The sequence below is a fragment of the Silurus aristotelis genome (genome assembly GCF_946808225.1).
Source record: "Silurus aristotelis genome assembly, chromosome: 21".
Classification (NCBI taxonomy): domain Eukaryota; kingdom Metazoa; phylum Chordata; class Actinopteri; order Siluriformes; family Siluridae; genus Silurus; species Silurus aristotelis.
In genome coordinates this window covers 4,858,010-4,870,265 of record NC_139594.1, presented here as the reverse complement: position 1 = coordinate 4,870,265, position 12,256 = coordinate 4,858,010, and the positions used below count along the sequence as shown (strand labels likewise).

The following is a 12,256-nucleotide window of genomic DNA, read 5'->3' as shown; positions in this document are numbered from 1 at the left end:
GCTTTTATCCAGAGCGACTTACATTTATCTTATTCATACAAATTAGCAGCTATGGGGTTAAGGACCCTGGTGTGGTGGTTTTGTTTTAGTTCGTTTGACCCTTCAGGTCAAAAGACTAATACCTCAACCACTAAGATACCAACTCCCTACACATTATGTCTGGAGGAAACCAGGCACCTTTCCAAAACTGAAGCATGGTGGTGGCAGCATCATGCTGTGGGGGTGTTCAATCTTCAGCAGAGACTTGGCAACTAATCATGGTTGAGAGAAAGCTGAATGGAACAAAAAGTACTGAGATATACTCAATAAAAAGGACCTCAATCTGGCACACAGCCAAGACAAAACAGGAGTGGCATGGGGACAATTACATTAATATGCTTGAGTGGCCCAGGCAGAGCCCTGGCGTGAGCGCTATTAAACATCTCTGGAGAGACCTGAAAGGGGCAGTCCACTGACGGGCCCCATTCAACCTAACCCAACTTGAGAGGATTTGCAATGAAGAATGGCAGAAAATCCCCCAATCCTGGTGTGCAAAGCTTGTTGAGTCAAACCCCCAAAGACTGTAATTGCTACCAAAGGTACTGTAGCGAAGAGTCTGAATATATATGCACGTGATCTTTAGTTTTTTTCTTTTTAATCAAATTACAGATTTCTTGGATTCTGTTTTCATTTTTGTAAATGTGGTAAAATTGACAAAAGTGAAGGGGGTCTGAATACTTTTTGAATGCACTGTGTATATATAAAGTGTTCCTTTTCTAACATGTTTCAGGGGATCTCATGGCGATGGGCGAGACAGGATTTTATTGGCTCACAGAGAATGATTAATTGTGTATAGTAAATAAATAGTAGTCTTGAAAAAAGGCGTATTCGGGTGTGAATCGATTTCTTCACACTCCCTTGCCTGTCTGCCAGCTCCATTCGTCTCCTCTCAGGGTACCTGGACACGATATTAACATCTAGATACTCTGGACATCCCTTTTTTTTCTCCCTCTCTTTTTGCCAGTCTAAGGAGTCAATCAGCTGGCTGTGTTGTGGCGCGACTCTGAAGCTTTCTCATGACGCATCTGCAGCGTGTGCGGAATTTTAATGGCAGCCGTTGTGACCACGGTCGGGTTATGTGGAGACAAATGTGGGCTCGGAAATAGAGAGATGAAGCAAACGAGATGGAAATGTCGATGGAGGTGAAAATCAGATAGGCAAGGCAGGAGAGAGAGATGGATTAGGAGATAACAGGAGCAGGGGTTAATATTCGTTCACAGAGGCGCCCCATTGATTAAACTGCACATCTTTTTGAGTCAACAGCACAACTCATCCCCAGCATCACCTCTCTCCTATCTTTTCCTCCAACTTCCCTTTTTTTCCCTTTTTTTTTACGCTATCTCGGGTCTCCTTGCATGGGCACATAATAAGCAGCCTTAGGCGATTCTCCAATATAGATTCCTTTCCCTCAGCACAAAAACCATCGTGTCCTCATTAGTGTTAAGATTCACTTTTGTGGTCAGTACACTATTGTCCTTCGATGCAATCTATGTGATATGTGTGTGTGTGTGTGTGTGTGTGTGTGTGTGTGTGTGTGTGTGTGTGTGTGTGTGTGTGTGTGTGTGTGTGTGTGTGTGTGTGTGAGAGCTTTTTCTTGGGTTCACAAAAATGAAGATGACATTATAGCCCACTGCAAAAATGATCTCTCTGCAAATAAAAACATCTTAATACAGGCAAATTGATCAAATATTTTTTTCTGATGAGATTGTTATGAAACAAATAAGACTATTCAGCGTATATTTATTTCATGTTCGAAATGATCATTCTTTGAGATCATTTTGCTCATTTCGGGCAGTCATTTCCTGCAAAAATGGCAAAATAAAATGTATTTAATTTCAGTTAATAGTTCAAGCAACATTAGTAAGCTCAGGATCAGGGTCAGAAGGAAAATGAAGCTTCTTTATGAAGACTGGACGTGAGCTGGGACATGAATTCATCACAGAATACCCCCAATACACATACAAACACACACAAATCTCTTATTCATCACATGATTTTCACTTCAAACTGAAGAAACATAAAGACACAAAAGAACAAGCCTCAGACACAAGAACATGAGCCACGTGAGACATGATTCCCAAACAAATGTATATAATTGCTAAAACGTGTTAACTGACAAGATATAATCTAAGAAATGCCATGTTTGTTCATATCCCTTCATGAACTATTAGATATATTTATTTAAACTGATGCCGTCATTTGATCCCCGACTACAGTAATCATTTTTACATTTGGCAGACGCCCTTATACATTATCTTATTCATACAACTGAGCAATTTAGGGGCCCTGCTCAAGGGCCAACAGTGGTAACTTAATAGTGGTGCTGGGATTGGAACTCATGACCTGATCAGAAGTCCAACATCTTAACCACTGAGCTACCTCTAATCAACTGACCGGCTGACTGTTTAGAATAAAGAAAACCTGTGTACTGTTTATTAGAGGGAGGTAATAAACAGTTCCCCAGTTCTGTGTTCTCCTGTTCTGTTAGTGCTCCTAATGGAGCTGCATGTGGCTTAGTATATGAAATCATATTTCAATTGTTTGTACATAAATATATATATATATATATATATATATATATATATATATATATATATATATATATATATATATATATATATATATTATTATATATATATATATATTATTATATATATATATATATTATATTATATTATATTATATTATATTATATTATATTATATTATTATTATTATTTTTTTTAAATATATATATACACGGTAGAATATATAGATATACGATGAAATTTGGTTTTCATTTTGGAGCTCAGTAAGGCTCCGGTTAGTTTGGGTACCTGGGAAAAACACTGATGAAAAAAGTTGGTCCCAACTGAAAACATTTCTGAGGACCTTCGAGTTCAGGGCAAATCATGGAATGGATTGGAATGGAAACTGATTATTTCACCTCAGTGATAGAAGCAGGAAGCAAAACATCAACTATGATGTAACCCCATAGGGATAAATTGAACCACTCAGTCTCCAGATAGACAATCCTGTGAGTGGGTAGATGGGGACCTGAGGTAAATGTTTAGAATGGTCAAACACAATAGTGACCTGTGAGCCATTATCCAGTAAAGCTTGACAAGAACATCATTTAACTCCACTGAAATAGTTAGAGCAGGGCCCACTAACCCTCAGGGAAGATGACTTATTCCACATACCTCAGTTTGACTCCTTTTGTAGAAACAGTCTAAACTGCTAGTTATAGTCTCCGGTTTCACCCATCCAGTTCCTATCAGTCTTAGCTTTCCGAAGAGCATGAACCAACTTCTGTATTACTTGTGAGGTATTTTCAGGTGCCTGACACTTGATAGCTATGTGTCCATTCTCCCCAAACTGATAACAGATGAAACCATCTTTATGCTTACTGGGCTTTTCTCTATTTGACTCCAGATCAAACCTAGTCATGGTCAAAGCTGGCAGAGGCTGGGTAGTGAAACCTCCAGATATTACACAGCACTCGCCTCAGGACTTGAAAATTGGACAGCTTTTACTATGTCAAGAGCTGGGTCTTTTACACTCTCCATTATCCTTCTACATTTTTCCTTTTCAGAACACTCATATTCCTCTCCAGTCGGGGTTGGGCCAATACCGGAAAAGATGCAGAACCTTAGGTAAGCATTAATTTCACCTGATGGTCTTGCTGTCTTCTCCAAGGGTTTACCAACAGCACGAATAATGGACTCAAGGGAGGTAGAACTGGAACTGTGGGATTAAATAGTGCCTGTATACTCCACTCCACTGTTTCTCTTTCTCTCCCCATCCTGAGGCATCCTGAGGTTACTCCAGCCCCAGTCACATCCCACCTCATGAAGATAATAGACCTTTAAAAAAGTAGATGCCGAACCCGCAAACATTCCGAAACATCTAGAGACGTACCAGTGCCAATTGGATCCCACTTCATGTGGAGTTGTGACATTGGACCTCCTGGAGTGTTAGGCTAAGTAAAGGCTCTGGCATGGAGTAGCTCCTAGTTTTATCACCACAAAGACTGTATAAGACTGTAGAAAGAACATTACTTATAATCTTACATTCCAGTGCTCATTTTAGTTCTCATTTTTCAGTGTTCTGTATTGTTTAAAGACTATAATCACACTCTTGATATCACCCAAATGAGGATGGGTTCCCCTTTTGAGTCTTGAGGTTCCTCTCAAGGTTTCTTCCTCATGGCATCACCTTTCATGATTCCTCTCCATCCAGTCGTAATAATTCAGCTGGAATGTGGGAAGGGTCAATGACCTCATGACGCTCGCATAGAGCCAAGAGTGTACCCGGACTGGGTCCCAATTTCAAGTCTCGCACTCTTCCCAGGACTTTTTACCATTTGAACAATATCTTCGATACATGTCACTTCAATAGTTGCAGCCCCCAATTTATGTAGCACCCCGACCCTCACTGGCAGAACACCGGGTTCTACCTATGTGTCTCTCTACTTAATATTAGTTTTCCCTTTTCTTAACCCATTTATTTAACATAATCCCAGTGTATAAATGTACCCTCCCTCAACATTAATGATATGCTAACTAACAGTAACCCTACAGATAATAAACTAAATCAACACATAAGTGAATTTGAGCAAAATACCAATTACATTTATTTATTTTAGTTTTTTTATAAAAATGTATATTATTTAAAAAAAAAAAACTAAACAAATAATATACTGGAATTATTAAAAGAAATTTAACAAAACAAAATCAATAGGAAGGAAAGCAATGACACCAATGCCTAGAGTGAAATTCCTCCTTTTGAAAACTCCAGGTAAATAACTGTGCAACACTTCACCTTTTCAAGAGTTGAAAGACACTGAGGGTTAAATAATCTGAGGTTAACGGGCACTTTAATACAATCAGAAACAGCAAAACCTTATTTTAACAAACAAAAACAAAAAAAAGGGTCTCAGGTCAGCAACTCTCCCTCTCTTGTCCAATCAGCTGTCTCACTATATCATAGGGATGTATCACTACCTACCTAACTATTAAAGGGGGAATACACCAGTACAAGAATACTTGTATTCTTATATAATAAGAATATGAATATAGAATAAGAATTATATAATATATGTATAAAAAATAAATACTGCTTTTATTATCATTTTATTATCATGTGAATGAAAAAACTTCGAGAGCAGGGTTGCCAGATTGAGCACATAGTGGCTCCTTATTGCAGATATACTGTATGTAAGGCATATAAACCACAGTCAAACAATCTGTCACTCTTGGGGTCCTTGAGAAAGGCCCTTAGAGGTGCTGTGTCATGGCTGACCCTGTGCTCTGACCCCAAGTTTCTAGCATTGCTGGGATTAAGCAAACAAAGAATTTCACAATGCTGTAATGTACGTGTGACATCTACTCTTTCTTTCTATCTATTTTTGTGTTTATTTCGTTTATGTACACAACCAAAATTAAGTATTTGTATTAAATTACATTCCCACTACAGAGAGATAAAGGAAGTTAACTATTTCTGTATATAATGCTTAGAAATCGAGTTATGTTCATGTGTTTGTCAGATTTCACATAAACCATATTCCCATGACTGGAGGTCAAGATTTTTGAGAGTTCGAGATCGTTTTTTTTTTCATACATTTACATTTACATTTTTGGCATTTATCAGACGCCCGTGTCCAAAGCCTCTAGCTATGAATAAATCTACACTGGTACACTAGATTACAATTTAAGATAAATCAGACTACAACTTGGAAAGTGCTAATTTAAGTGTTTTCCTCAAGGTTCTTGAGGTACATATTTAATTTCATGCATTTTGTGAGTGTCAAGACTTGCTTGCTATTTGTAGAACAACATCTTGGTTCCATTTCTAAAGCTAAGAAACCTATGATAGTGAAATCGGACTCATTTTTTTAAAAAGCAACTGAACAACACATCCAAGAGAAGGGTGTTCCCAATGTCATTTACAATTCAATCTAGTTTACTATCGATCAATATCTGTTATTAATCTGGTGGTTTTTTTCTATGTAAGATGTTCACATTCTAAGAAATACATGCTGTATATTAAAGTAAAATTTGACTTATGTAATAATGAAACATACGAGACAAATGTTTCCACTTGCTAATCGCAAAACAGTAGCCAGTTTATGACGTTATGGTGCTAAAATGTTGAATATGTTGAAATTTTTACTTGTTTTTACCAAATGATCGATACATCTGAGGTAAATTTTATTTTATTCAACCATTATATTTTGCTTTCACTGTCACTGTCTTTTCATTGCCCCTGATAATGCAGATCTTCACAGCTATGTGCTAGCTAGCTAATTTCAGAAAACTCATTATTTGTCTTTCCTGTCCAGCGTCCATAATCTCCTGTTGCTTAGCAACAATGCTCTCATGACTTTCAAGAACGTTGAGCTTGTGTGTGTTCACCAGTGAGTGAGAGATTTGGGATATTGTGTGTGTGTGTGTGTGTGTGTGTGTGTGTGTGTGTGTGTGTGTGTGTGTGTGTGTGTGTGTGTGTGTGTGTGCATGTGTGCGTGCATGTGTGTGTGTGTGAGTGTTCCATTTCCTTCTTTTTGGATTATTTTTAACTTTTTTATAGTTCTTTTCTACTCTTAGTCAGACGGGGACAACGGCAAAAAAAAATTCAAGGGGAAGACTAAATAAATCCGATTTCACGGCGATATTTAGGACATGCCCTCTTTAAGAAGCACGCTTTCCTCGGGTACTCTCACAAACTTCTAATGGAGAACACGAGAATTAATGAAGAACTAATCGTCTGGCCTGGTCGACTAATGACTATCATGTTGAGTGTGTGTGTAGGTGTGTAGGTCAGCCGTGTAGTGGATTAACATACATTATTCCCTGTATATGTGTGTGTGGTCTATTTTACATTATTGATTAATAAGTTGCAGCTTTACATTATGTAATGGAATTAAAAGAATAAAGTGTAAAAGTGATGGGAAAAAAATTATCAACATGGTTCCGACAGCTTGTACCATATTAATTTGCCAGTAAATATATTTATTAAAAAAATAAAAATAAAATACTCATACTCATGCATATACTTTTGAGATCTTGCCCCAGTTTTATAAAGTTATAAGAGACAGACAGAGACAGAGAGAGAGAGAGAGAGAGAGAGAAAGAGAGAGAGAGAGAGAGAGAGAGAGAGAGAGAGAGAGAGAGAGAGAGAGAGAGAGAGAGAAGAGAGAGATTATGTAATACTCGCTTTATTATTTAGCAAGAATTGGGGTGCTGTGATTATTTTAGGGAGACATGAGACATGCTCCAGGCTTAAGATGTAACTAAATTACAGTTAAAGATTTTTACATTGTTATAAATTAAATTTTTGGGTGAGTGGGACTTGATGCAAAATTCATCCCGGCCATTTGTTTTCCTGCAAATAGCATGATGGTGGTTAGTCTACTTCCTGCACAGATCGCTTTGACATGTCACATTCATACGTTCAAAATCGTTGCTTTTTGAAGTGGATAAACATTTTCTGTGTCGCAGTTTGGACTGTGAAAACAGAGACTTTTGAAAATGATAAGGCGTTTTTAGTCATGTGATCGTGCCTTTCCTCGACATTGCCGCAAAGTTTTAAAGCGCCGGAAAGTAAATAAAGTCGAAGTGTCTTGCGTTTTTTCTCACGCGCAGATACAGTAGGGACATAAACATTTTCAGTGTGGTTGATCAACTTTTGGGAAATGTTTGAAAGCGATTGTGAGGATGCAGAGCATTTTTTTGACAAAAATAAATGCCGTTTTCAGATTTATCTGCATTAGTCTAGACGTACTTTAGGTCTCCCCAATGTGCTGAGAGTTTTTGCATGGGCGAATTGCTGTAATACAAGTGGAATAAAAAATTTGCTTGTAATCGGAATGAATCAACTCGATGGTGTTAACTATAATAACACACCTTGGAGTGTTTCATTCCTTACACCTACTGTTGGTTAGATTTTATCAGGTTTGTTGTAGTATCAGATCGCACCAGTCCATCTGTATGTGTGTATAAATGTATTTTGTTTATTTAGCGCATGCCGGTGAGCGATAGCTGCCTGACAAGCGTGTCAGAGGAAACACACACCTTCTCCATGAGTTGGCGGAGCTGGCGGCTACGTGGGTCTCGATTACACATGTTCTGGGCCGGAGCCACCACCGTGCAGATACACTTCCCATCTGCATCCTGTGCCGAGCTGTAGATCTGCCAGCCTTCCTCCGGGCTCGGGTACAAGGCCTAAACGGAGAACGAGAGAGAGATGGAATGGGAGAAGGTAATAAAAAAGTGCACCGGTAAAGCAGTGAGAAAGGGAACGGGATGAAGTAAGGATGCATCCGTTTGTGAGCGGCGTAGCTCTTAATCAGTTTGGACATTTGGTAGAAAGGGAGATGCTTGGAATCGATGGAGCTGCTCTCCGCATTGGGGAGTGTGTGAAAATGGATGCATCTCTTTTAGGCCTATTAGAAATGCTTGCCAGCAAACACACACACACACACACACACACGGCTATACATGACAACAGAAGGCGATGGTAATGAAACCGATTGAAAAGAAGCATCTTACTCTCTCACTTTCTCTCTACTAAGAAAGTCTACCTCGCTCAAACCCCCTCCCCCACCCCTCCTTTCTCCCCCACATTGGATTAAAATGTCTTGGTGGACAGGATGCTGTGTGATAAGGGTGTAAACTAGCTACCTCCCTGTGTGCTAGCAAAGCTTTCTGTCACATCTTATTACCACCACTGACCCCCACAATCTTCTTCTTGCTCCTCTTGCTCTCTTTCTCTTTCTCCATCGTGTTCTATTTTTCACACCTCCTTCCATTTTCACCTTCATGCCACAATTTGCGCTCAAGGTTTATTATCTCTTTGTGCTCCTTTACCCCTTGCTATCGTCATTCTGTCTCCATTTTTATCCCCTGTGGATTTTACCCTACTCAACTTTTTTGAGAACATATTCATCTGCATTCTCTCGGATCCCTATTTTTTACCCTAGTTCTTCACCCTAAAAAATACTTCACTTTAAAAATGACACAAATGCTTAACAATGTAAAAATATAGCAGTGTGTCCTACTAGGTTACAACACACACATACACATACAAAACTATTTATCTTCTCCTGTTTAAGGTTCCTACAGTGCTTGAGGCTATGCTACACACGTTCACTTTGCTTCCTCGGTTCCAGACTCCCCTGGGTGTGGCCATGTGGGGGGCACAGGGTGGCAGCTATAACTCTTCAAATAAGCTTTTCCACACCGTCAGCCCATGCAGCCCTAATGAATCGTATTGAGCTTATGTTCAAGCAAATAATCATTGTAGCATTGTGGGTTTTCCAAAACTCTGTCAATATGGACAAAACTAGTTTTGTAACACGCCAACAGGCTGCAGGCACAGTCACAGGGAGCACCATACTTCATAAGTCAGTGTGCCAAACAACATCGTCCTGTGTATATCCTAGTTTCCCGTCAGGAACAACATGATCTTATTTCCGCACCCACCATATTCGCCAGATTTAGCTCCGGTGAACTTTGCCCTCTTCTTGAAGATGAAGATCCGGCTCAGTAGTCGCCATTTTTAAACCATTGCAGAGTTCTAGTGCGACTCGCAGAAGGAGCTTGACACGCTTCGAAAAGAAGACTTCCAGAACACATTCCAGAAGTGGCAGAAACGCTGGGAGACCTGTATTGCTGTGCAAGGGAACTATTTCAAAGGTAAGAGTGTTTAAATGTAGATAAAGGCATTACTTCCTTGTAAACAGAGCTAGTCTCGAAACTTTTGATATCACCTATAAAGAACCCTTGAGAAACCTTTCGAGCGAGAAGGTGGAGCCTTAGTCGTTAAAGCATTGGGATTTGGATCTGAAGGATGTGAGTTCAAATCCCAGCCACAACAATCTTTTACTTCTTGGCCCCTGAGCAAGGTCCTTAACTCCATATCTGCTCATTTGTATGAATGAAATAAATGTAAGTCACTCTGGATAAAGGCGTCTGCTGAATGCTGTAAATGTAAATGTAGCGCTGGCAATAAATGACAATTTTTACTGATTTGAATCTGATTTACTGATTTGAATCTTTTGCTGATTTGATTTCTTTACCAACAGCGCTCACAATAGTTTGTTTAACAGCTCAAATAGGAAATTGTGTATATATATATATATATATATATATATATATATATATATATATATATATACATATATACACAAGTATTTATATATACATTCTGTATATATATATATATATATATATATATATATATATATATATATATATATATACATTCCTCACTGTATATATATATATACAGTGAGGAAAATAAGTATTTAAACACCCTGCTATTTTGGAAGTTCTCCCACTTAGAAATCATGGATGGGTCTGAAATTGTCATCGTAGGTGCATGTCCACTGTGAGAGACATAATCTAAAAGAAAAAATACAGAAATCACAATATATGATTTTTAAACTATTTATTTGTATGAAACAGCTGCAAATAAGTATTTGAACACCTGTCGATCAGCTAGAATTCTGACCCTCAAAGACCTGTTAGTCTGCCTTTAAAATGTCCACCTCCACTACATTTATTATCCTAAATTAGATGCACCTGTTTGAGGTTGTTAGCTGCATAAAGACACCTGTCCACCCCATACAAACAGTAAGAATCCAATTACTAACATGGCCAAGACCAAAGAGCTGTCCAAAGACACTAGAGACAAAATTGTACACCTCCACAAGGCTGGAAAGGGCTACGGGGAAATTGCCAAGCAGCTTGGCGAAAAAGGTCCACTGTTGGAGCAATCATTAGAAAATGGAAGAAGCTAAACATGACTGTCAATCTCCCTCGGACTGGGGCTCCATGCAAGATCTCACCTTGTGGGGTCTCAATGATCCTAAGGAAGGTGAGAAATCAGCCCAGAACTACACGGGAGGAGCTGGTCAATGACCTGAAAAGAGCTAGGACCACTGTTTCCAAGACGTTATGGTTTGAAATCATGCATGGCACGGAAGGTTCCCCTGCTTAAACCAGCACATGTCCAGGCACGTCTTAAGTTTGCCAATGACCATTTGGATGATCCAGAGGAGTCATGGGAGAAAGTCATGTGGTCAGATGAGACCAAAATAAAACTTTTGGGTCATAATTCCACTAAACATGTTTGGAGGAAGAAGAATGATGAGTACCATCCCAAGAACACCATCCCTACTGTAAAGCATGGGGGTGGTAGCATCATGCTTTGGGGGTGTTTTTCTGCACATGGGACAGGGCGACTGCACTGTATTAAGTAGAGGATGACCGGGGCCTCATGTATTGTGAGATTTTGGGGAACAACCTCCTTCCCTCAGTTAGAGCATTGAAGATGGGTCGAGGCTGGGTCTTCTAACATGACAATGACATGAAGCTTTACAGCCAGGATAACCAAGGAGTGGCTCTGTAAGAAGCATATCAAGGTTCTAGCATGGCCTAGCCAGTCTCCAGACCTAAACCCAATAGAGAATCTTTGGAGGGAGCTCAAACACGGTGTTTCTCAGCGACAGGCCAGAAACCTGACTGATCTAGAGAAGATCTGTGTGGAGGAGTGGGCCAAAATCCCTCCTGCAGTGTGTGCAAACCTGGTGAAAAACTACAGGAAACATTTGACCTCTGTAATTGCAAACAAAGGCTACTGTACCAAATATTAACATTGACTTTCTCAGGTGTTTAAATACTTATTTGCAGCTGTATTATACAAATAAATAGTTAAAAAATTATACATTGTGATTTCTGGATTTTTTTTTTTAGATTATGTCTCTCACAGTGAACATGCACCTACGATGACAATTTTAGACCCCTCCATGATTTCTAAGTGGAAGAACTTGCAAAAGAGCAGGGTGTTCAAATACTTATTTTCCTCACTGTATTTCCCCATTGGACACTCCCTTTTAGTTACCATAAGGATAAATGCACATTTGTGCCTTTTGAATTCAGAGCCGTGGTCTTCATTTCCTCTGTGCACACTTTAGGATTCATATCAACAATTATGCAATAATGGAATAGGGAATAGTTATTATGCACTAGATGCAAAGTGCCAGCCAAACATTTTCTCATTTAGCTGATGCTTTTGTCCAAAGTCCAGCTGTAAGCAGAGGCTCTGCTGCAGCCATTTGGATAATGGACTTGTGCAAGGGAAGCAACGGTAGTGGAAAGCATGGGCTGGGACCTGTTTATCCGATTTTCCACTAATTCCATTTATGCGAGCCAATTTTTACCACACGCTATCTATTT

The 12,256-nt window shown here is 39.2% G+C and overlaps 2 protein-coding genes across 2 annotated transcripts in view; one reads left to right on the top strand and one right to left on the bottom strand.

Moving 5' to 3' along the window:
• The window catches only part of LOC310716615 (hemicentin-2), a gene marked incomplete at its 3' end in the record, with an annotated part of 325,208 nt that overhangs the window by 248,610 nt on the left and 64,342 nt on the right, over nucleotides 1–12,256 (top strand). The gene's annotated exons all lie outside the window — the stretch shown is intronic.
• olfm2a (olfactomedin 2a) overlaps nucleotides 1–12,256 on the bottom strand; it is a 64,099-nt gene that overhangs the window by 27,798 nt on the left and 24,045 nt on the right. The window contains exon 2 of the mRNA XM_083524520.1: nucleotides 8,090–8,239. Coding sequence (XP_083380646.1) covers nucleotides 8,090–8,239 — 150 coding nt within the window. The remainder of the gene's footprint in view (nucleotides 1–8,089; nucleotides 8,240–12,256) is intronic.